We start from the raw sequence: 25,943 nt of genomic DNA on the forward strand, positions 1-25,943 counted from the left end.
CTTGCCATGCTCAAAGTATTTCAAATATTAGAAATTCTCACATTCTAATTCTCTATGTACCGATAAGTAATATAAATAAAAAAACAAAAATAATTTGCAGCGTTTATTTTCAACACAAATTTTGATTATGTTTGATTAATCAAATACTATTTGACACTCTCCATCTTCATCTCTCATATATCCTTCTGTGCACGTAATTGGAACATCAACATTATTTCTTACTAATTTAGTAGGGCCCTCGTCATTACTTTTTGTTTCTTGGGTATCGCTGGGTAGTTGTCTAACCTTTTCTTCGCTTTCTGAAATGATAGTAGAAGGTTCTGATGAAAATAATTCATAATAACCTTATATATAAATATAGCACAAAACAAACATTTCTGTTTAATGGGAAAAAAATTATTCTCAAATATTAATTTAATCAAACAATAATAATTCTAGCGTAATGGAAAGAAAATTAAAATTTGCAACGAAAACTTGCGAGTTCATACATTTAAAGTTAATTATTTCTGTTCCACAGCGACTGGAAAAATCCGTTTGAAAATTTACTAACATCGTCTAAGGTAGAAATATCATTTTAAATGAGACGTAGGTACTCAGATTGATAGTTTTAGATGCAAAAAGAATGACTTGAAAAATGATTAGTATCAAATGATAACTATTCTTTATTTATAGCCGATTCTAAGGGTAGCTATGAGAACGAAACATTTGTTGTTGCTTTTTCACTTAATTTATTATATATTAAACAAAGTTTTTGAATCTTACCGATCCCAGAAGCTTGTGCGTGAGCATCTCCTACCATAAAGAGGCAGTAAAAAGAAACTACCAAAAGAATTGGGAATATCTTCATATTTTCTTGTTAACTAGCAATTACTATTACTAGACTATCGATGTATTGGTAAAAATCGGTTTTATATACTCCCTTAACTTGACACGTAACATCCACCCTAAATTAAACAATTATTTTCTAACAATGGTCAATAAATTTAGTTAGTTATTTTTCAATTAAAAAATTCATTTTAATAATCGATTAATCGGTTCTAAAACTAAACTGATAAATTTTATTATTGCCACTTTGAAAAATGCACTTTCTGCTGAGAATTTATGTATGTAGCCGCCATGCTTCGATAATCGAGTTAAAAAACATTTAATATGAAATACCACTTCATAAACGATGAATGTGGTGTAGAAATTTTGCCAAATTTCAAATTAATCTGACATTTTGAAATAACGATTCTGTTACGTATAGTTTCAAATGATAAGGCAACTAATTCTTTTTGAGAATTCAAACAGACCCAAAAAATATCGATCAAGTGAAGACGCTCATAGGATTTGAAACTATTACATTCTAATTCTCTATGTACCGATAAGTAATATAAATAAAAAAATAAATAAAATTAATTTGCAGCGTTTATTTTCAACACAAATTTTGATTATGTTTCATTAATCAAATACTACTTGACACACTCCATTATAATCTTTCATTTGTCCTTTTGGGCACGGATTATTATTTCTTACTAATTTAGTAGGGCCCTCGTCATTACTTTTTGTTTCTTGGGTATCGCTGGGTAGTTGTCTAACCTTTTCCTCGCTTTCTGAAATAATAGTAGAAGGTTCTGATGAAAATAATTCATAATAACCTTATATATAAATATACCTAGCACAAAACAAACATTTCTGTTTAATGGGAAAAAAATTATTCTCAAATATTAATTTAATCAAAAAATAATAATACTAGCGTAATGGATCCAAGAAAATTAAAATTTGCGATGAAAACTTGCGAGTTCATACATTTTAAGTTAATTATTTCTGTTCCACAGCGACTGGAAAAATCCGTTTGAAAATTTACTAACATCGTCTAAGGTAGAACAATTAAAAAAGAAATATCATTTTAGATGAGAGGTAGGTTAGGTTAGGTCAGATTGATAGTTTTCGATGCAAAAAGAATGTGTTGTTAACGCACCTCGTATATATGTATATTTCTTTCGTGTTATGAATCTGTTCGCCGTATTTACTGAATTTTGTTACCGTGGCAACAAGCTGTAGTTTCTTTTTTAAGACCTTTTTTTTGTCTAGTCGGCCAACGCTCGGCCGTAAGATAAATAGAAAAAGAAATGTAACACTTGGTTTTTGGCCTTGGTAGCATGCGTGTGATGATTAGCGCGCTACTATCTTATAATATATTTATATATTATGTATTTTGGTTGATGTCAATTAGCAAGAGTGTATAAATGTTTTAGTTTCAATGTACAATTTAGTTAAACAGTAAATACAGTCCACTACTTATTGGTTTATAGTTTAATGACGTAGTAAAGGTGAATAAGAAGAAAGTTTAAGTATTTTATTTGCCATTACAAATGAACTAAAAAATAACGTAATCAGGGAATCTCCTGTACAGAATGACTATATAACTATTCTTTATTTATAGCCGATTCTAAGGGTAGCTATAAGAACGAAGGAAAATCCTTCGGATGGTTTGTATGATTTGTCTCTTTTTAAATCAATTTAAAATAGCATTTTATTCATAATTAAAAGCTTAGTCACACCAGCTTATTACACGAATACAAAACATTTGTTGTTGCTTTTTCACTTAATTTATTATATATTAAACAAAGTTTTTGAATCTTACCGATCCCAGAAGCTTGTGCGTGAGTATCTCCTACCATAAAGAGGCAGTAAAAAGAAACTACCAAAAGAATTGGGAATATCTTCATATTTTCTTGTTAACTAGCAATTACTATTACTAGACTATCGATGTATTGGTAAAAATCGGTTTTATATACTCCCTCAACTAGACACGTAACATCCGCTCTAAATTAAACAATTATTTTCTAACCATGGTCAATAAATTTATTTAGTTGTTTTTCAATTAAAAAATTCATTTTAATAATCGATTAATCGGTTCTAAAACTAAACTGATAAATTTTATTATTGCCACTTTGAAAAATGCACTTTCTGCTGAGTTTTTAGGTATGTAGACGCCATGCTTCGATAATCGAGTTAAAAAACATTTAATATGAAATACCACTTCATAAACGATGAATGTAGTGTAGAAATTTTGCCAAATTTCAAATTAATCTGACATTTTGAAATAACGATTCTGTTACGTATAGTTTCAAATGATAAGGCAACTAATTCTTTTTGAGTATTCAAACAGACCCAAAAAATATCGATCAAGTGAAGACGCTCATAGGATTTGAAACTATTACATTCTAATTCTCTATGTACCGCTAAGTAATATAGGGGTGGGCTAAAATAAATAAAAATAATTTGCAGCGTTTATTTTCAACACAAATCTTGATTATGTTTGATTAATCAAATACTACTTGACACACTCCATTATAATCTTTCATTTGTCCTTTTGGGCACGGATTATTATTTCTTACTAATTTAGTGGGATCTTGGATATCGGTGGGTGGTTGTTACGTATATCGTTTGGATCTGATAATTGTTAAATTTTCTAAAAGTTTATCGTGTACGACTTTATCAAAGGCCTTCTGGAAATCAATGAAACAGACATATACATTTTTATTTTTCACATTCTTGATATATTCTCTGTTGGATTATTTTCAAGAGTTCTTTTAGCGTGTGGCTTATCAAACTGATCATCCGATAATCGTCACAGGACTTGGGGTTGTTGTTTTTAGCCAATGGAATGAATACTGATTTAAGCCAGTCTGTTTTATAGATTTTGTTGAACAATTTTGTAAGTCAAGTTCAAGAACAGATTATAGATGGGATTTAAAAAACTGAGTGTATAAATATAACTGAAAACATATACTTTCTAATGATTTTTAAACACTTTTTAGTTTACAATTTGTCCATCTCGATGAATTTTATAATTCTATTCAAGTAAAAAAACCTGAATCCAATGAATAATGAAGGAACAATACATTATTTGATGGTAATTAATCAAACAATTATATTTAGATAATTTCTACATTTCCTTTACAGACGATGTATTTGTATTTCATATTAAACGTTTTGCTACACGATTATTATAAAAATATGGCGACTAAATGGAAAAATTTAATTTCAATTTGGCAATAATTAAATTAAATGTTTTTAGGACCTAATAATTGGTTATAATAATTAATTTTTCAATTGAAAAATTATTACCGAATATATATTGACTATTGTTAAAAAATAATTGTTTAATTTAAATTGATTTTTACGTGTACAATGAGGGAGTACTTATATAAAACCGATTTCCGATTTTTAATAATAAGTACTTTGACAAGAAAATATGAAGTTATTCGCAATTCTCTTGATATTTTCCTTCCATTGTCTTTTTATGGAAGGAGATGCACGTGGATTAGATTCTGTGAAGAATTTAGGTAAGATTCAAAATCTTTGTATACAATAGTGCACTAAATAACTCTGAGATGAATTATAAAATGCTACTTTCCATGGTTCATAACTTAGATTTGATTTATAATGTTTCAAATATAACATAAAATTGAGCGAATGATGGATAAATATGAATAAACGTTATAACGGATTTTAAACTGGTCATTTCTTTGTTAATTGGTTTTAGATAGTCGATGTTGCAGATTTTCTGTAGCCTGGCGATCCGGTTCACCAGCCAAATGGCAAATAACAAAAATCCTCACCACATCTCCGCAGAACCGTTTCGTTCTTTTTCACTTTCGCTTCTCATTGTTCCCTTTTTATTTCTTTTCCAGCCTTCCAGTCTCTGCCAAACTTTCATCATTTTTATAGTGAATTTTAATAATTTCAATGCGTTGTTGAAGCGTGTATCGTTCCATTTTCATTAATGGCGTAGTTTCTACTTGTCAAATGTCAAAAAATGTCAGTTTCAAAAGTGACATTTACCGAAATAGCGGGCTGTTCAAAATAACACCTTTTATTGGAAAACCCATATATATATATATATATATATATATATATATATATATATATATATATATATATATATGTCTGGTCTATATAATTATATATACACGTTCCGGTAAAAAAAATTAGCACAACACCATTGACTGTAATTACTAATTTTATGTTATTTGTCGTCAGATTCTTCTAGTATCGAGGTAGAAGAAGACGAGAAACTGATTCTGGGCGAAAAGGTTAGACAACAATCAACCAGCTATAATCAAAAATCAATAAATAAGGACGAAGACAATAATAATATGAGACATATCATATACGTTCCTACAAAATGTCCACAAGGACAAGAAAAAGATCCCAATGGACAATGTCGAGATATTTCTAATTGAAACTGCTTTGTTTAAAATAAACAAAACAAATTATTTCGACTTATCTTTTATACAATATACAAGGATCGTAATTTCTTTTAATTTAAAATTACAATTTTGTATTCATTACTCAATAATTGTTTTTCGAACTATATACAATATTATTCTATGATACTCTTAGCGCTATCTATAAGCGTATACCCAAATTACGAAATTGGTTGAGGAGATCTATTAATAAAATACCTTTTATGTATTTTCGACCACTCCTATACTATTTATCGGTATGTAGAAAATCGGCATCCAAGTATTTATTCCTGATGTTTTAATTCCTACGGAAGTATCCAATTGATCATTTTTTTTGGGTTTGCTTAAATATGAATTTTAAGCAAATATAATATTATTCGATGATGCCGATAGCGCTATCTATAAGTAAATACCGAAAGCTCCCATTTTGAATTGATAAAGAAAATTGAGCAAGTGGACACGCCCCTAGGAATTAAAATATTAAAGGTAGATATTTTCTAATAAATAATATAGAAGTGATCGAAAATATATAAAATGAATTGTAGTTATTAATTTTCTCTAACCAATCATACAATGGTAGCTTTGGATATTTGCCTATAGATGGTACTGAAGGTATTATAAAATGATTTTTAATATAGTTCAAAACGCATATTTAAACATGCCCAAAAAAATTGATGTAGTAAACAAGCCTGTAGGAATTAAAACATTAGGGGTAGATATTTTTTACATATAGATAAATAATATAGGAGTGGTCGAAATACATAAAAGGTATTGTAGTTAACGACTTTTTCGACCCGATTCTGTAAGGGTAGCTTTGAGTGTTCGCTTATAGATGGCGCTAGGGATATTATAAAATAATATCGTATATTTTATTATTTTTAAACTTATATTATTTATCGATATGTAGAGAATCAGCATATATATAGTTATTCCCACAGGAATGTCCAGGTAATGAATTTTCTTGGCTCTGTCAAATATGAGCTTTGAACTATATAAAATATTGTGTGACACTCCTTACGAATACCCAAAGCCGCCATTACAAAATTGTGTCGAAAAAAGTAATCCTTATATTTAGATGGATGACGACAACCAAATTGACGTCGACTAGGTGTCTAAACTTGAACTATTAATATGACATCCTTTATAATATCCTAGCAATTTTAAATTTTATTCACGGCGCGTAATTTGAAGATAGTTCATACTTCGGAACTAATGAATTTTCAAATTTATTCTTTTATTTATATTTCTCAAAAAAGCATATTTTTAAGATACAATCACAAAAGATGAAATTTTGAAAACTATGCTAGCAGATATGTCTAGGGATTCAGCTTGAATTACTAAAATTATTCAACCTTGTGCCATCTGTTTGGAACGTCCATAAAATGGACAAAAACTTTTGCACATAAAAACGTTAAGACGTTTAATGAAAAAAAAAAACCAATGAAAACTGATAATTGTATTTCTTCTTCATAAATATATATATATAAAATGTCGAAAATCTTCAACATGGTTGATATTAAAAAATATGTAATCGACCAATTAATCTTCACGACCTACAACGGATAACAACAAATTAATAACAATAACGACAATTAACAACGTCCTAAGGATCAAGTATTTTTAATTGATTTTAGCTGCCTTTTTTTGTTTTTCGTCCTGACCTGGATTTGCAGGATACTTGTATACCAGCCATAACTGTATCATGCACAATATTAGACCAATCACATTTTGAACCTGAAATTAAAAATTTGTTTATAGCACCTAGCTCCTAATTAGGTAATAAACATTTTCAAATAAATGATTAAACTATGTCCTTCAACTATTTTAAGTTTGTGGTAAATCCTACTAACCCATATAAAAATATCATTATTTCAAATAGAAATACCAAGGGGTGAAAATTCTGTTTGATTATTGGTAAAGAAAGTTTCAATATTTGTGTGGTATCTAAGTTGGATTTGATAAAGAGTTATTTGAACAATATTACATTTTATAATTAGTTTATGTATTTTTAGTAAATATTTAATCAATCGTCAATACTATACACTGTTTATCAACTTTTATAAAAACGCAAATATTTATGTTAATATCTCACTCCATTAAATATTGGAACATTTATTATTTTAATGTGCAGAAACATGTTATTATATCTATTTGTTGTTTTTCTTCTCAAGGTCGCGAAATAATTTACAATGTGAAGAAATTGACTAAAAACAAGAAACATAATGACCTTAAAATACTTTAAGCCTTCTTCAAGAAAGGGTAGCTACCCACCATCAAATACTATAAACAAACTTTGAACTTCTAAAGGGCCAATGGAGAAAAATAGCAGTTTACATACTAAAGGTCGATCTGATATTGTACCTAATACTTCAGTCATAGTTAAATAACATTTTGAATACTATTGTATATTCACAAAAACGTTTCCAAATCAATATTCAGATCAGATGTATTTCAAGGTGATACTTAAAAACAATAATTCAAAATGAAGTTTTATCGATAACCAATTCACAATCAGAGATAAGTTCTTATAATAGGAAACTAAAATTGTTCTGCTTGTTTCTACAAATTTATTGAATTCTACTACTAAATATATTTTCTTTTCAACTCAAATTCAATTGTATATATAATAATTTATCTTGAATTGATTTTTTATAATTCTGAAAAACATTCATAAATTATTCATTCAATGTGGCAATCCCTATCAGTAACAAATATTTGTTTCTGTTTTATGCTCAACATGAATTGTAAAATTATTTTCAAATACTTACAACCATAAATATATTCATTAATATTATACCATACAGAAGCCATAAGAAAGAGACTATAGAACCCATAAATGTTAAAGGAAAAGGTATAGAGGAACTATCCTTCTTTTCTATGATTCCTTTCTGAAAGCAAAAAGAATTGATTTTACGGTTTTCCCAGTACTATTTTACAGTTGGAAAACAAAACTTCCATCTAAACATAATACTTAGTAATAGTGAAGAAAAACATACCACATCCATAAGAGGAGATCCAACAAGCATCAACATTAAAACCGTTACTAGTAAACTGTATCTGAATTCAATTTGTGCAGGATCTTCTATACTGGCGTATCCTAAAAATACTGCCATCATTCCTATTGCTACACTAAATGGTTTCCAAATCTCATTGTATCTATCTTTTGAATAAAAGTAATAGAATGCAGTATATAATGTGTTTAAAATGATTGCTGCTATATTGACTTGAAGCATAGCTGGATCATCCATCAATAGAGCTAATTTTAGCATTAAGATACCACTAAATAATATGAAAAATATATTAACATATTTATGGCATAATCAATAGATAAGTACTTACATTGTCAAACCTCCAATGAAAGGAACAGCAGGAATACCAGCTGTAGATTTTTTATGGTATATCTCCTTACATATAAAAGTACCAGAAAAAAACTGAGCTATTGTAAGAATACTTGCAGCTTGTCCAACAAAATTTTTGTATGGCTGGAGAGTATTTGACAATTTTTCCATATTATTGGTTGCACTGAGTATGTTTCTATTTTAGAAAATAATTGATAATGTACACTTGGAATTTGGGAATTTTTCTTTTTTTAAATAAAGTATTATGTCAGTAAAACAGACGTATGAGTGTGAATGTATGTATGTGTATAAGATCAACTTGACAGTTACACACCACTTAGACTAAAAATGTGTTAAAAATTATTTATTCAGACTCAATTATCTCCCACTCCGACAAGTGTGATAAGTATTTTATTGGTTAAACTACAACTTTGAAAGGAAGTTGAAAATTGATAAAACATGATAACACACCAGGAAACAGAAACGATAGATCCGATGTTCGTTTTTAAACTTTTAATTAATTACTTTTATAAATAAAAAATTCTAATTACACAGGCACGAACATATTATTAAAATGTCATTAAAAACCACGGAGTAAAAGGATTAGATATGATCATTGTATGGTTAACATTATCGTCGTGTCCTGTTGTAATTAACCTAAAAAATATATGTCATAGCTGATAAAATCAAAATCATAGATATACATTCTTATAATTCTATGATTTTCGCAAGTATGTTATATAAAAATTAGAATTGCTTAAAGGCAATAACTTAAGACTAAATTTTATAAACTCATTTGAAAAATTTGCTGCAGTTGGTTACGAGTAAATACATATTATTAGGCTTTAGCTTCAATATTATTTTGATAATAATTTTATTTTTTCAAGAATACATGACAATTATTAAAAACTGAATATAATATATTAATTATAATGTAAGTTCTCAAATATAAAATGTTATTCAGATATCAAACTCACTTCTTTTCCAGTTTTTTTTTTAAATATTTAAGAGCTCCTCTGGAGTTGAAGATTTAATTTTCACACTTTGATTTTCTAGACTAATTGTAATTTCATCTACTCCTTTGCTCTTGAACTTCTCTAGAACTCGTTCAACTGCCCTAGAACAGCTATTACATGTCATATTCGCGTTAAATTAATAAATTTCAGACATTTTCAGATAAAGTAAGTAAGATTGTATTATTACAATGTGGCTGCTTATCAAACACTGAATTTAACAAAATGTTACAAGGTTAACAGCTTTAACAAATGTTTTAATATTTTTACACATCCGTCATAGGTAAATTTGTCTACTCCGTCCCTGCAACATATATTTTTATGCTCTTTTGGTCAATGGAAGGTAAACCATTGAAACCTATGCCAATAAGAGTAAAAAATTTTAGAGTGTGAAGAGAATTCAGAAAACACATAATTTTTGGGGTAATAAAGATTTATCAAAACCCTGTGATAATCTGAAAGAACATATATTTTTTTTATTAGAATATCCATTATCGCTATTATCTCATTAGTATTCGATTCGTTCTGCAATCGAACACCAGTCATTCAATCATCGTGGGATCGAATGATTGTTCTTATTGTTACTTTGACAAGTTAAATGTAAATTATTTTTAAACTGTTTATAATAATTGCATATATTTTCGAATATGTCTAAAGCAAAAAACTCTCCTAGTTCAACTTCTCAATCTCCTTCCGCTGTTGCCCAGAAAATGTGGGTAATGTCTAACAACGTAGAAGTTGTTAGTTCGGTTGATGAAATATATAGGTATGATAGAAAGCAACAACAGGATATATTAGCTGCTAAACCGTGGGAAAAAGAGTAAGTTTATATACTTATGTTTCGACAGATTCATTATTTTTATTTTCAGTCCACATTTTTTTAAAGATATCAAAATTTCGGCATTAGCTCTTTTGAAAATGGTAATGCATGCAAGATCGGGTGGTACTCTTGAGGTAATGGGATTAATTTTGGGTAAAGTTGATGGCAATACAATGTTCGTCATGGATTCTTTTGCATTACCAGTAGAAGGTACAGAAACTCGAGTAAACGCCCAAGCTCAAGCTTATGAATATATGAGTTCATATATTGAAGCTGCAAAATTAGTATGTATTGTATTACTATCTTACTAGTTAAATTTATATATTCAATACATTTCTGTGTTTAGGTTGGCAGACAAGAAAATGCAATAGGGTGGTACCACAGCCATCCTGGATATGGATGTTGGTTATCAGGAATAGATGTTAGCACACAAATGTTGAATCAAAATTTCCAAGAACCATTTGTTGCTATTGTAATAGATCCTGTGCGTACAATTTCAGCTGGGAAAGTATGTTTAGGTGCTTTTCGAACATATCCTAAGGTAAGTGTTTAGAAATTGTTAATAATAAATAATAATATTATATTACTTTAGGGATATAAACCAGCCAATGAAGAACCATCTGAATATCAAACAATTCCCTTAAACAAAATCGAGGATTTCGGTGTTCATTGTAAACAGTACTATTCTTTAGAAGTATCTTATTTCAAATCTGCTTTGGATAGAAGATTATTAGATTCGCTGTGGAATAAATATTGGGTCAACACACTTAGTTCTTCTAGTTTACTTACTAATGCTGATTATACAACGGGACAAATTTTTGATTTATCTGAAAAATTGGAACAATCTGAAGCTGCAATAGGTCTGTTGCTTTTTATACACTAATTAGCTAATACATTTCAGCTTCCAGGTATTATGTTATTGTTACCTGTAGTATCAATTATTAGTGTTGTAGAAAAGGTGGGGAAGCTACCAAGGCGAGTTACATAAACTAAAAGTAACCCCATCAGTTTTTTGCATAACATTATTCATGTTTCTGTACATTTATATATGATTTTATATATTTACTTATGATTTGAGTTTATTACTACTGATTCAATTGTACCCTTACTTGTTATATAGGTTTTACAGCCTATAAAACCCACCCTTAGAAATTAATTCATTTTAGGACGTTGTGGTTGTATTGTAGGAGGAGAAAAGAGAACTGAAGATAAACTTTTAAAAGCAACCAAGGACAGCTGCAAGACAACCATTGAAATTATACACGGACTTATGGCTCAAATGGTGAAAGATAGATTGTTTAATAGCGTTGCCCCAGCAAGTAGCAGTAATACAGCATCTCAATAAAAATTAGTCAAGTGATATAAATGTCAATATTTATAGAGATTGGAGTGACTAACAGCTAGCTGTCGACTTATCATTATATGTAATCATTATCTATACCTTCTTACCTTCCTCCTGAACTTTTCTTCTTTAATTTTTCCATAGCCAATATGCATTACATATTATGGTAAACAACAACTAGATTTTAGTATATCCACAAATAAACTCTTCATTCATAGATATCACTGAATATTACTGTTTTTTATGTTGTTTGGTTTCGATGATTTGTATGGTTGATAATGTATAAAACTTAATTTTCAAAATAAATTTTTTTTATAATGAGAAATCTTAATACCTTTCCATATACAGAAGTTTTTACCATTAATTAATTAGCCTATTAAAAAACTATATATTTTGAGTGATTTTAATTATTAGAACTTTTCAGAATGTCCAGCAATAACTCCAATCAGCTCACAAGTTTTTCCGTTTGTTAATGTTCTTTTCTTTATTAAAATTTTGTGCAAAAACTGTGTGAGCCTGTAATTTGTTCAATAACAATTATTAAAAATCTGGAACAATCGAGTAACTATCACGAAAATACTAACGCTCGAAATAAGAATAAGTTTAACATTCGAAATTCCCACAAGAAATTGAAGGCGTCGTTCGGAAACTGATCAAAATCGCATTCTTTGATAGATTCCGCAATCAGCTGATAGTTGGTAATTAAGGGTCAGAGTTTCGGAAAAGCCCTTATGACGTCAAAAGAAGTGACGTTAGTGACAGATGTCAAATAATTCACAAAAACAATGAAGAACGTTCATTTTTTTCATTCAATGAATACAAGTCAAGTGTGTAGGTAATAATTTTATGGTTTATAACCTATTTGTTTACAGAATGTTTACGTTTAAGTAATAAACGCGAATCATTAATAAAAATGGCAACAAAACTAGTAAGAACTAAAAATATATCTAACTTATTAAATAATTCGATTTCGATTTATTTTACCAAAAAGACTAGTTTAACAAATTTTGCTAAATACCAAAATAATTTAATTTTAAATAATAGTTGTAAATTTGGTGTGAGCTCAGTGTCGATGGGAACTGCAGGTCATGCAGAAACAACAAGTACCACACAAGGTTTATCAAAGCTCCAAGCTCAAGAACTTATTTTAAGACTAAACGGAGAAGAGAGAAACGTTTTGATGACCGCACTACATGAATACCAATCAAAATTAGTTAAAGACGAATACGAAGGTAAAAAGTAATGTGTATTTATTAGTTAAATAATTTCAATATATTAGTTAACCTAAAATATAACATAATGTTATCACACATCAGATGATTTATAAATAGACACTTGAAAATCACATTCAATTCTATATCTATATATATAATTTTAATAGCCTGTAACTTATTCAAACTGCATTTCTTACAAATATTTGTCCAGTCATATTTATAAATTTCTATGATTTATAATTGATGAATTATTAATGATTCTATCATCATCTATTGAATAAAAAACTGAATTTAATTCTAAAACCAAACTACAAGCTTTTAAGTCAACAGTGTAATTGTGTGATTAATAAAAGTAATGTGTGAAGAAAAGGTAATATCCAAATAATATATTATGAGTAACCAAAGTTGTTTACAAATAAACAAGTATACATTACGACAATAGTATACCAATTTGTATAGATAGGTATATCAGGGAGAGTCTGAATAATACTTTGAACAGATGTGAAAAATCTTTTTATCCCTACATATTGACTTTAAAGTTTATAGCAAGCTGATCTTCATACCTACTTATTGAGAAGTAGCATTATAATGTTCTTTAGAGAACAATAGAGTCCAGTATGAATCCAGGTTAATTTGCCTCTGGAAACCTGGAAAACTCGAAATTTGAAATCGATTTGCTTAATTAAAAATTTGCAAACTCTTGATGGATTTTTAATTTTATTAAATGTGTTCTGTACATCATAATTGAGTATTATGTATGAATTGTGAGATTAGAAATAAATAAAAACTAGTATTTTGTTTTTATCACATTTCTCTCGAAGTATCTCATGAAACAACATATTATTGTTCATTCAACATAAAGTTTATCTGCACAGGTTGTTATCTCCTCAAAAAGGCTAGGGTAAGTCAAGTTTCATGAAGGGTGGCTTTTTTTTTAATTTGGACAACAACAAACGTTTAATCGAACTTTTCACTACCAATAAAAGTTTCATGTAGCCTAACAACTATTAATTATTAATTCCTTCCTATTTTATTCCCTTTTTATCTTTTCCTTAGTATTTGAAACCAATCTTTTTAAATTACTATCTTGTTATGTAAACCAGAAGAAACTTTTCATTTTTCTAGGTAAAAATGAAATAGGGTTTTTATTGAGATGTAATTTCCGTCCCATTTCCTTTTTGATTATGTCTGATATAACCTAAGATATCTTCCTAACCCGCAAAATCCAATAAAAACCAAGTTGTCTGCAAATATTTTTGTTCAAATTCGTATATTAATGGAGAACATATGTTTGACCTTGTGATGCAAACATGTTCTAATATATTTAAAGACTTGCAATCTGATTTTTATTTCATTTTTTATTATATTAAATGGTACCTCGGATTAACATAATCACTAGGTATATAGTTTTTAATATTACTTGAACAGTTGAAGCTAAATCATTAGAATAATTAGCGCTATCCTTTATTAATAATATTATTACGGGGCTGTGAGTTTATTCTGTATCCAAAAGTCGTATTTCGATTACTTTCTTTGGGGCTGGTCAACACATAGTGGCTGACCTTATTCAGAATTCAATGGACAGGTTTCACCATCGTCTGGGAGCCGATTTAGTAGAGATTGAAGAACATTTTCAATATATTTTGTGTCTATAGAACTAAAAGGGTGAAAAATAGCTTAAAACAGAAAACACGCTTTAATAATAAACCAACCTAAAAATTAGTAAATAAGGGTACAGTGATTAATAAAAGATATAAATTTAATGTAAAAAATTGGTTTTTGAGTTTGTTTTCTAAAATTTTATAATGATTTCATTTATATCAGTCTCGATCAACCTAAATTATTTTCATCAAGTTATTGGTTGGACAGAAATAACTTTATTTCAGACTTTCACGCAACTCTGTATATTTAAGTTAAGAACAGGAAAGAATATTCTTGTTCTAGCATGTGAAGCAACAAAATTAACAGCTGTGTTAGTAATAGAAAAATAATTATTATAATATCTATTGAATTGAAAACATTTAATAGAAAAGATATTTTATGAAGGTTAAATACACTCGAAATTTGACGTCAATTGCTATGCTATTCCTCAATCACAACAGCTCGTGTTCGTAATAGTCGAAAAGCAGCAGGTATTTATTGATCGTACCGAATTTTATTAGGTCAAATTTTTAACTTCTCCCGCATGCTTTTCGTTTATATTTCGAAGTTTGAACACGAATGGGGCATTAATAAATAGACGTACACAATAAATAAAATATTGCAAAAGAAATTTTACATATACGAATAATATCAGCTCCTATTAATACAAAATTCTTTTGAATTTTAATTAGATACCTACAATAAAATTATATTCATGAGAAAATTGTGAAATATGTGGATACAAATAGAAAATTTGTCTATATTCTTAGATGATCATTTTTCCAAAATTTTAGAAAACGTTTTAAACTTTTACCGAGTAAAAACTGAAGTGGAATGCACTAATTGACTGATTGTGTCGATAGTTTTTTTGTATATATTCCAATTAGGTGAAAGACCGGCCAGTGGCTGTTCTGACATAGCCAGAGCTCGAATGAAATTATTTTAGATTTAGAAGACATCAGCTCACGTAATATAATGCTGCAGATTAATAATCATTTGGTAACAAAATAGTACAACACTCATTATTTGAATAAATGTTTAATGACAACGTTTTTATATCCATATAGTCAACAGTTAATATAACTAACCTAACCTAACTTAACCTAACCTAATTGTGTCAAACATAAAGTTCAATGGAATAAAAATGCCACAACAATTTCTAATGCAAAAACAAGTAAGTGGATATGCATCTAAAATTGATTTTAGTAATATAATTTTTCACATTAAAACGACTGTTAATAATTTATATTAACTATTGACCGTTTTCGGTCTTTGAGCGTAACATATATTCTTTTGTCCTCATTTCAAGTATGTGGAATCATTCAACTATAATATTGCAAATATTATAATTCATAAAATATAGTTTGAATTATTATTTTCCACTGCGCAGTCAAAAATAAAATGAACTATTATTATTTTGATAATAGTCGTGTGCGTACTGTATGGATAATTTTTGTTTATTTACTTTATACTAATTATTATTTATAACTAATTTTTTTTCTGTTCACCATCTGCATTAATTAAAAAAAAGGCTTTTTGTTAATACACAACTCTATTATTGAAGGTCAGCTAGCAGCGTCTAGATGGAGAAGTATGTACGGTAGGCCTAGCAAACTTCCCAGGCTTGGGGATGTAGATCCTACGGGATCCTACTGTCCTTTTCCAGAAGACTGGCTTAAGAAAAAAATTGGTAGGATTTTATTTTACTGTTGCTGGTGGAGGCCTAATAACGCTTACTATTTACTAACATTTTTATTTATTTTTCTAATAATTATGTACTCCTCTTAGTTAATCATATTTTTTGCGGCAAAATTGAGGAAATTTTGATCCTACTGTAGATATTATAGGATGCTTTCTCTTGATAGGATGGTAGTGAAATTAATGACTAGTTCATTATTATTTTTACATTTATCATCTAACACATCAGTCACACATTCCTAATGAAACTGAGAATGTTCGAATAAGTCGAATTTATAGATAATAAACGCTTTGCAAAAGTTAATTCGTTTGGGTTATCAATGAGAAGAGAAAATATATTTTTTTTATTACGTAATTTGTTAATTTCCAATTTTTTTTCACAGCTGCATCAGTTCCTAGACCAACAACAAAAAATCTTATAGATAGTAAGTATCTAAAATGTTTAAACTTTCAATTATTTAAATGACGATAAGATTTATTTATTTATAGTATTAAACACAGTTGTTAAAAAATTTAAAATTTTCTTTCAGTTGGAATAGCTAATTCCATCCCGTTTATTGGATTTGGATTCCTCGATAATTTCTTCATGTTATTTTTTGTAAGTAAGCTTGTTTTATATACAAATTGATTTATATTCAAAATCAAACGCCAAACTTGAAACGATTGATCGAAAATTATTTTGGATTAGGTCAAAAAGAAATTCAAATTACTTCTATAATTTAATAATTTTCCGTAAATCGATTTAAACGACAGATGACATACATCACCTGATATGCTATACACTTTTAAGGTGTAACTATAAGAGGGACAAGTGGAATTTTAACCTCAAACGTCAGTTTAAACCACAAGGATCGTTTTTTAATCGTTTTATAGATGGCGTTACCGACAATCTTCGGTCTGGGGGTATTTTAAGCTCTAGTTCAATAAAAATGATTAAGTCGACGATGATAATGATGAAGAAATTATGAAAACTGTTGCAGGAAAATACGATTTTGATTAGCTCAAATTTAACTGTAGAAGCTGCCTTGAAAATATGTTAACCGAAGCAATACTTCATCGTTAAAGAAGTTGAATGATATTTGTTTTTTTTTCGTTTTTGTTTATGCACCTTTTTTAAACAATCAAAATTTAAAACCTCCTCTTTGAAAAGTTATGTTATATTTCAACTGTCACCCTAAAATATAGAGCAACTTTACGATTACCCCAGGTTGTAAAATTAATTTTTTAAAACAAATGGTGTATTATATATTGATTAATTTCGGTTTTCGTTCATCCTAATCATTCAAAAACATGCTTAAAACATTTTATTTGTTTTAGGGAGATTATATTGACTTATACTTAGGGTCTTATTTTTGCCTGTCGACGATGGGTGCCGCAGCTTTGGGCAACACTTTATCGGATATCATGGGTATCGGTTCGGCATTTTATGTGGAACGTCTGGCTAACAGAATCGGTTTTACGCCTCCCAAACTTTCTCCAATTCAGCTGGATATGAATTGTTGTAGAAATTCCGCTAACGCCGGTAGAGTTTTGGGTGTAACCTTGGGCTGCTTATTAGGTATGTGTCCGTTACTGTTTAGAAGAAAAGAAGACACAGAAGAAAAAGAAGATGGTTAGGTTAAGTACAACACTGGTAGGTTTGATTGTAGTTAATTTATAGCCAAATACTTCTTTTTATTATATCATTTTTAGAATTGTTGGTTTTAACTGTTAAAATATATTATTTATTTGAGAAAAAATCTATTTTATATTTTTAGACTGTAAATTTTCAAGTAATCAAGTCTACAGAAACAGAAATGTGTACATAAAAGTAAATTATATTGCAATTGTTGAATGGTGCTATATTGTCTATTACTACTTTATCTATTCTATGGAATTGTTGATCGATTTACACTGTAAAAAATTTCGGTTTTTACAAGTATTTCATAAACCAGATTTTATTACAATTTTTTATTTAATTTGTAATTTCTTTTGAGTATTTTCCGAGCTATTTCATAGAAATGATAAAGAAAACGTTTTGACTTTTTTTATTTTATTATTTATTAACATTGTTATCGATTTTTGATTGTAGATTTCAACAACTTTTCAATTTCCTCCTTGTAAAAATGTGTAAATTATTCAATTTCATTACCATCATCCTCGTGTTGAAATAATAATCAATAGCTTCGTAATTATTAATTAGTTCTGCATTTTTGTAGATCAAAATAAAATTTTCCATATTGCTTATGGATTTTACATTTTTCATCGCTGCCATCTGGAATACCAAGTTTGTAATTCATCCATACTATACGATATCAAGTAACTTGCAATTCAATTATCCAAAGATAATTTGTTCCAAAAGTTTTTATCATTTTTTTTTCTTTATTTGTAAAACATGATCGTTTTAGCGACAAAAAGAAGAAGAAAGTGTTTATAAATGGGTTTCTTTAATTTTTAGACGTACTTATCATCTTTAGAAATGAACGTAAATTATAATGGACCACCTTATATAATTAAAACATTGCTATTTAGTATCACAGTTTGTATATACAATTCATCGATAACTCTTGAAGAAATTGTTATGAATATATAACTCAAGAATACCGTAAGGAAATATTTTTGGTTCTCTATTGTGTCATTTATTTCCATCTGATGTGCCCGAATACATTAATAGAAACATTTTCATATTATATTATTGCAGAAATATCGAGATAGCTACCATTAATAGGATCAGAAAAGTAATTGGGGTCTAAATATTGAACCAACTACAACGGTTCCAATAATGTAAACAGCAAATCGACATGAAAAAGGAAATTTGTTAAGCTGAAATTTTTGGAACCGTTGGTTATATTTATACTAAATACACTACAACTACACCAACTCTAACTGTTTACCTTCAGTCTCTGGACAGTGTAATTGTGAGTGTTGGTGTACTGGTGGTATAAACAGAATAAAAAGTTCAAGTGTACACAAATCCTGAAACTGAATATTTCATAATTAAGCGGTGCACAGAATGAACGAGAACATGACGCTGGTTCGTTAGTAAACATAACCTTAAAATTGAATGAATATAAAGAAATTCGAACAGTGATCAACGATTTTGAATTATTTATAATGTATTATATACTTACTTTACTATATGAAATTATTATTGAGCGGATACTTAAAAATACATCAATAAGAAAACCTGATTGTCGATTAGATCAGGAAGTTAATCACCAGTTCTTATCATAGATTAATTTTTCAGGGTATTTACAACTACAAACTACATTAGAAAAGTGAGGTTATGTTTTTGATGTTCAACGACGATTAGCGCGTAAAAAATAGAAAGTTGGTTAACTTCGATGTCAAGAGCGAGTACAAGCGCGATCATTGCGTACGTTATCACAGTTTCTCAACAAGTTTAACTATCTTTGACATTTATGAAGGTCTAGGACTTGTCATACTTACGTTTATTCTGTCTACCGTTTATGTAAAAAGATTGTTGCAGAAAATACATTCTTCAACTTTCGTATACTTCCAAAACAACAACAAATTGTACTTGTGCGATGATTTAGAAACTTTTATTTGTATATATGATTGTAAATTTCTATTTTAGCTCTATACATTAATACTATCACTTGTAAAGTTAGTTCGAAATTATCTATTTTATTAAATATGGAGATACACGTAATTGTTGTCCAAAAAAATTGATGTTGATACTTTAGCCGGCCATCTTTCTAGGACCAGTAATTATAAACAAATGTAGTCCGCAAGTAGAATCACTATTTTTCTACAACTTCTTCACAAACTATGTACTGTAGATACTATATATTTAAGTCGGCTTTCAATAAAACTGATTTTACCACACATCAAGTACTTCAACAGTTAAAAGTAGTTAAAACTGCCACGCAGAAGCACTTAAGACAGGCTTTTCTCCCAACAAATACTTTTTTAAATTTGTGACGGAGTTTCAAGTTTATTAGTTATCTGTGGTAAAGTCCCCGGTGTTGTGAGGCCCCATTTCACCTATGGGTAGCGGTACAAAAATAGAATGCACTTTATGAGTCATATATCATTCTTGACAATTGAAAAGGAACCGTTTGTATCCATTGTTTTTCTCTAAATAACTCTTCTCAAGATGGGTTAATAAAATCAAGATTCATCATCGGTTTTTAGAAAATTCTATGACGTGATGACGAATAAATGTTTTATTGAAAGATGAATTAATATTACTGAAAAATGTAGTTAGGGAAGCTTAATTCTTGCTCATAAAAAGTATTAGCTAAACTAGTTGGAAAAATAAATGTTGTTTGTGACTTAATGGAGTTTTATTTTACCTTAAAATTTTAAAAAAATATTGTTCCACGAGGTTTATATTTCTTTTGAATTAGCCGTTTTCGAGTTGCAATATTCACAAGATTTCTTTCGAAATATATATAATTTTCTGGAACGTACTCAAAAATATTTTCTGTAAAAACCGATTTTAAATAAATTTGAAAAAAGTCAGAAGGATTAAACTATCTACTACTAACATTTTAATGAGAAAAAATTGTACTTTCACTTTTAGGATATCGCAAAGTTTCATCTTTTTTATACTTACGTGTCATGACGAATTATAGAGAGTTGATTTCAAATATTTTTGTATCGCTTAAGATAGACAACCAGTATTACATTAAAAATCGATTAATTCTAATTTTTCGATTATATACTCGAAAGTAACGCGAGGAAAATTTAATATTGTTAAAACGATGTAGATGATATTTATAATAATAAGTAAGGATATTACCTTGCTTATTCTGAAAATATGTGCACTAAATTCAAAAGATAATTAGCGTCAAGCTTATTAGAATTTGTTAAATAATTTATATACATTCTTATTATAACTATTTTTTTGAATGACATTCATAAAAAGAAATAGAAAATATAGTTATCCTATTTTTATAATAAATTGATTTTCATATGAATATTTCATCAATGTGATAATTCGTAACCGATTACAATTTTGCTTTCGAAATATAAAAATCGATTATTGTTTTCCACTTTCATTTGTGATACATTCTCCGGTCGCCAACATCATCGGTCACGTGACCGTTGTGCTGTGCTACGTGTACGACGTGTAGGCTAGAATTAACTCTTAGAAGTACCGTAATTTCTTTCAAACTTAGAGGTAGAAGAGACGTGACAGCTCCCGAGGGAAGTTTAATGAAAAAAAAACTGTGATTTATAAGTGAAATTGTAGTTTAAACCCTACAAAATGGGTAGTAAGTACTTATTTTATTAATTTAATATTCTTTTAACTTTATGTTGATTATTCTGAAGAAGTGAAACCCTTTTTGGATGTTATCCAGAAAGTTACTTATTTTCGTTTTCCATTTTTACAAGACTTTCTTTATTTCCAGTTAAATTTTTGGAAGTTATTAAACCGTTCTGTAGTATCCTACCGGAAATAGCGAAACCAGAGAGGAAAGTGAGTACTTTTTACTTATATTTCTTAGGAGTTTCCTGATTTTCCCGTTTTAATCCTGATGTAATTGCTTATAAACAACTAACAGCTGTTACACTGTAAACCTAAGCGTTTTAATGTATATTTTTCAACATTTTCATTCATATTTTGTAATCCATCTGTTTTTATCATAGTACATGTGGCATTATATTTTCTGTTATAGATCCAATTTAGGGAGAAAGTACTATGGACAGCAATAACACTATTCATATTTTTAGTATGTTGTCAGGTGAGCAAATTAAACATATTTTAATAATGAAAAGTTGATTGATTGAATTATTTTCTATATTTTGATTATATTATTCAAATTAGATGTGTTCAGATTTATTCAGCCTTCATCTTTAATACTTCAACACTGATATTTCAATTATTTTTGATAATTATTTCATTATATGTATCAATTTTGTAGATTCCATTATTTGGTATAATGAGTTCAGATTCTGCAGATCCTTTTTATTGGATTCGTGTGATACTTGCATCAAATAGAGGTACTCTTATGGAACTTGGGATCTCACCAATCGTAACATCGGGATTGATCATGCAATTATTGGCTGGTGCAAAGATTATTGAAGTTGGAGATACTCCTAAAGATCGGGCATTATTCAATGGTGCCCAAAAATGTAAGTTCTGAAATATCTACAACATCAACCTTGAACAATATTTGACTATTGGTAGCATTTGATTAAAAATTCCTTAATTGCAAATAATAAACTGTGATTTAATGGGATTAATGGGACATTATAAAATGAATTTTGAGAAGTAGATAATTTGACAAATTTACCTATGTATGTAGATATTGGGGTATCGTATACACTGCAACCTATTGTGGTCCTCTTTTTTGCTTTGATATCCAGTGTTTACGGCTGATCTATTAATCGCACTCCTTTTAGAAAGTCTAGAATTAGGAATGGCTGTAGTTGCCTACGTGCAACAAAATCTGATAGGCCTCCTGTTAGTATTTTATTCTACTTAGGTTTGTACATTCAGCAGATCTTCTCTGGTCTGTGCATGTCTCAGCCCCTGTAGAATGTCCTAATAATTGGTTTTGCTTTTATCTACCTTCTTTTCCAATGCTTTTTCTAATGTTGTGTAGCTGATACCACAGAAGGGTTCAGGTTCCATGATGGGCTTGCCTGCTTCAGCTTTATCAAGCTTATCAGCTATCCCTTCACTCATGTGTCTCCCAAAATCCATTTTAAGGAAACATATTTACATAGGTAGTACATTCCTGTATAGTTTGAGTGACTGTTGTTAACAAATAAACAGTTACTTGTATATACAGGTAAATAATTCTGAAAGAATCAAGTTAAAGTGATTTATTTATTTATTTTTCACTCTAATTTCTTTCTCACATTTTAAAATTAAATATAAAACGCTTTGGTATCAGATTAACACAGTGAATTTCTTGATATTATTGCACTATCTGTATTATGCCAAAAACCAATAATACTTTCTTAAACAGACATTTATTTGGTCAAATTATTGAACATACCTTTGAAAATGCAGGTTTTCTGTACTTTTGTACTCGTTGTTTAGATATTCTATGACTCAATAAACTCAATAATTTCTATTTATGTCTCAATTCATCTACCAATTCCTCATACCAAATGTTGACACAAAATCTTTGATATTTTATAAAGACATCCATCTTAGTCGTATGAGCTCTAACTATCTCCATTTGCCTTTGAAACAATTTGTATTTGATCTTGACCTTCAACTGTATTGTTTCAACAGAGATATGACATTATCTTGATATATTTTACTCAACTCTCCAAATTATTTGAGTGCATCAAAATAAATATGTTTTTATACTGTTGAAATATAATTTAATTTATTGAGAATTATTTTTTTTCCAGTGTTTGGCATGGTTATCACCGTTGGTCAAGCCATTGTATATGTAATGACTGGTATGTACGGAGACCCAGCCGAAATTGGAGCTGGAGTGTGTCTGCTTATCATTATTCAACTTTTTGTTGCTGGTCTAATTGTGTTACTTCTCGATGAACTTCTCCAAAAGGGATATGGTCTAGGTTCTGGTATCTCCCTCTTCATTGCCACCAACATTTGTGAAACAATCATCTGGAAAGCTTTCTCCCCAGCTACTGTTAATACAGGAAGAGGAACCGAATTTGAAGGAGCTGTGATTGCTCTATTCCATTTGTTGACTACCAGACAAGATAAGATTAGAGGTTTACGTGAAGCTTTCTACCGTCAAAACCTTCCCAATTTGATGAACCTCTTGGCTACTGTCCTCGTTTTTGCTATTGTAATATATTTCCAAGGATTCAGAGTCGATTTACCAATCAAGAGCGCCAGATACCGTGGACAGTATTCCAGCTACCCAATAAAACTTTTCTACACTTCAAACATTCCTATTATATTACAATCTGCTCTAGTATCTAATTTGTATGTAATTTCTCAAATGTTGGCTGTTAAATTTCAAGGAAACTTTTTGATTAATTTATTGGGTGTTTGGGCTGATGTAGGAGGCGGCGGTCCGGCAAGATCTTACCCCATCGGTGGATTATGTTATTATTTATCGCCACCAGAAAGCGTTAGTCATATTCTCGAAGATCCCATACACGCAATGCTGTATATTGTCTTCATGTTGGGATCCTGTGCCTTCTTCTCTAAAACGTGGATCGAAGTATCTGGAAGTTCCGCCAAAGATGTAGCTAAACAATTGAAAGACCAACAAATGGTTATGAGAGGACACAGAGACAATTCGATGATACACGAACTAAACAGATATATACCGACAGCTGCCGCATTTGGAGGACTTTGCATAGGAGCTTTATCCGTATTAGCGGATTTCATGGGAGCGATTGGTTCAGGAACGGGTATACTTCTCGCCGTTACTATTATTTATCAATATTTCGAAATATTTGTTAAAGAACAAAGTGAAATGGGCGGAATGGGAGCATTACTCTTTTAGAATAAATGTTGTATATACATATTATATAATCTTGATATCATTAAGCCGTAAGCTTGACTGATATTGTGATTTTTTTCTTTTTGTTTAGTAAATAGTAACTATTGTGATGTTTATTATTTGTTTATTTCGAAAATGTTCACTATAGTTATTATTTATTTGTAACAATGTTTCATGTCATTTTTCACTTTGTGTGTGAAAGATTTTTTGTACTAAAATTGAAATTGATACAAATTATATCCAATTATATCCGTATATATTTTTCATTGTACATTATTACATAATTTTTATTATGTTTATCATTTGAAAATGAGAAAATATAAAAATATAATTTCCACATATCGTGTGGATGTGTTCCATACTATAATTTAAATTTATTTTTACGTTTCATCATCTCATGCAGTATGATTGTGTGTGTATCGGTCATTTATTATAATATTCGTTGTTAGACATAATTTATTTTAAATACAGAAATTTCTCAAAAACTGTCTTTTGATTGAATGCGAAGAAAATAATTGACACATACTCAATTATAACACAACTAAGTTTGAACTGCCGCTAGATCAGAAACCGAACGTGATTTGTAAAACTGTTTAATCTTCACTTGTAAAATTGGGCCTAATGGTATAGATTGTTGGTCACTTTAAATATTATGTATTTCATTGATTCTTTACTACTAGATTTCTTGATATAAATTTTTTGCAATATATTGTTTCACTTTGTTTAGTGGCCATCTGCCGACTCGATGAGCCATTCCATTGTATTTCAAGCGCAGCCGCTAAATGAAAATAACGGTAGATCAAAAGATTTGTACTTGTTGATGGAATAAAAGCTTCTTCTTCTTAATGTACCGTTTCGGAAGTTGGCTGAGGCTCAGATGACGTGACCTTATCTTAAGATATTCTTCTTCCAATAGATCTTTTCCCATAATTCAGTATTATGAGCCGCAGGATCTCATGTTGTGGCAAGTTTTTTTCTTTTCTCTTGATGGTGCTGAAGTTACTCGTCCACAATTATACAGTTGAAAAAATTGGAAAGTTGATGATTAGCGTTCCCAAAAAGAAAGCCGATAATCGTATTTGGCGGCCTTTAAACATATCAATAGTCTATAATGTAATTGTTGTGAATAAATTATAATGATTACACAAGATAAATGATTACAATTAAAGTAATAGTATGTTGAAACGTCCACCTTAAATTTACGATTTCGATTAAAAAAAAATATGAACTAATCATATCTTACT

At 29.3% G+C, this 25,943-nt stretch overlaps 5 protein-coding genes and 1 long non-coding RNA gene across 12 annotated transcripts; 4 read left to right on the plus strand and 2 right to left on the minus strand.

The window, feature by feature from the left end:
- Window positions 1-90: 90 nt before the first annotated feature.
- On the minus strand, window positions 91-3,015 carry LOC130443710 (uncharacterized). The gene is made up of 3 exons (XR_008909872.1): window positions 2,627-3,015; window positions 763-1,592; window positions 91-299 (listed from the first exon to the last, which is right to left on the minus strand). It is a non-coding gene; the product is annotated as an uncharacterized LOC130443710 (long non-coding RNA).
- On the plus strand, window positions 2,230-5,411 carry LOC130443709 (uncharacterized). 2 transcript variants are annotated; one of them, XR_008909871.1, is made up of 2 exons: window positions 2,230-2,471; window positions 5,032-5,136. XR_008909871.1 is itself a non-coding variant. In XM_056778462.1 (2 exons), exons 1-2 carry the CDS (start codon window positions 4,244-4,246, stop codon window positions 5,232-5,234), a joined length of 294 nt encoding a protein of 97 aa, XP_056634440.1. In that variant the 5' UTR covers window positions 4,184-4,243; the 3' UTR covers window positions 5,235-5,411. The 2 variants fall into 2 exon arrangements, 1 of the variants encoding a protein (XP_056634440.1); XM_056778462.1 differs by lacking the exon at window positions 2,230-2,471 and adding an exon at window positions 4,184-4,334 and having other exon boundaries at window positions 5,032-5,411.
- A 1,236-nt stretch (window positions 5,412-6,647) lies between these two features.
- LOC130443708 (sugar transporter SWEET1) lies at window positions 6,648-9,234 on the minus strand. The gene is made up of 4 exons (XM_056778461.1): window positions 8,577-9,234; window positions 8,234-8,516; window positions 8,006-8,125; window positions 6,648-6,971 (listed from the first exon to the last, which is right to left on the minus strand). The coding sequence occupies exons 1-4, from the start codon at window positions 8,744-8,746 to the stop codon at window positions 6,858-6,860; spliced, it is 687 nt and encodes a 228-aa protein (XP_056634439.1). The 5' UTR covers window positions 8,747-9,234; the 3' UTR covers window positions 6,648-6,857.
- Window positions 9,235-9,918: 684 nt separating this feature from the next.
- Window positions 9,919-12,075, plus strand: LOC130443711 (COP9 signalosome complex subunit 5). 2 transcript variants are annotated; one of them, XM_056778464.1, is made up of 5 exons: window positions 9,919-10,408; window positions 10,458-10,692; window positions 10,755-10,949; window positions 11,001-11,268; window positions 11,575-12,075. In XM_056778464.1, the coding sequence occupies exons 1-5, from the start codon at window positions 10,236-10,238 to the stop codon at window positions 11,751-11,753; spliced, it is 1,050 nt and encodes a 349-aa protein (XP_056634442.1). In that variant the 5' UTR covers window positions 9,919-10,235; the 3' UTR covers window positions 11,754-12,075. The 2 variants fall into 2 exon arrangements, with proteins under 2 accessions (XP_056634442.1, XP_056634443.1); XM_056778465.1 differs by having other exon boundaries at window positions 11,596-12,075.
- A 429-nt stretch (window positions 12,076-12,504) lies between these two features.
- LOC130444068 (transmembrane protein 65) lies at window positions 12,505-20,585 on the plus strand. Of its 5 annotated transcripts, none has more exons than XM_056779047.1 (6): window positions 12,524-12,585; window positions 12,795-12,982; window positions 16,170-16,295; window positions 16,687-16,728; window positions 16,834-16,901; window positions 17,621-20,585. In XM_056779047.1, the coding sequence occupies exons 1-6, from the start codon at window positions 12,536-12,538 to the stop codon at window positions 17,918-17,920; spliced, it is 774 nt and encodes a 257-aa protein (XP_056635025.1). In that variant the 5' UTR covers window positions 12,524-12,535; the 3' UTR covers window positions 17,921-20,585. The 5 variants fall into 5 exon arrangements, with proteins under 5 accessions (XP_056635023.1, XP_056635025.1, XP_056635024.1 ...); XM_056779046.1 differs by having other exon boundaries at window positions 12,549-12,982; window positions 17,621-17,936; window positions 19,530-20,585; XM_056779048.1 differs by having other exon boundaries at window positions 12,551-12,581.
- A 719-nt stretch (window positions 20,586-21,304) lies between these two features.
- On the plus strand, window positions 21,305-25,184 carry LOC130444063 (protein transport protein Sec61 subunit alpha). The gene is made up of 5 exons (XM_056779039.1): window positions 21,305-21,525; window positions 21,664-21,731; window positions 21,931-21,996; window positions 22,177-22,387; window positions 23,624-25,184. The coding sequence occupies exons 1-5, from the start codon at window positions 21,519-21,521 to the stop codon at window positions 24,700-24,702; spliced, it is 1,431 nt and encodes a 476-aa protein (XP_056635017.1). The 5' UTR covers window positions 21,305-21,518; the 3' UTR covers window positions 24,703-25,184.
- Window positions 25,185-25,943: the final 759 nt, after the last annotated feature.

The sequence above is a fragment of the Diorhabda sublineata genome, chromosome 5 (genome assembly GCF_026230105.1).
Source record: "Diorhabda sublineata isolate icDioSubl1.1 chromosome 5, icDioSubl1.1, whole genome shotgun sequence".
NCBI lineage: Eukaryota > Metazoa > Arthropoda > Insecta > Coleoptera > Chrysomelidae > Diorhabda > Diorhabda sublineata.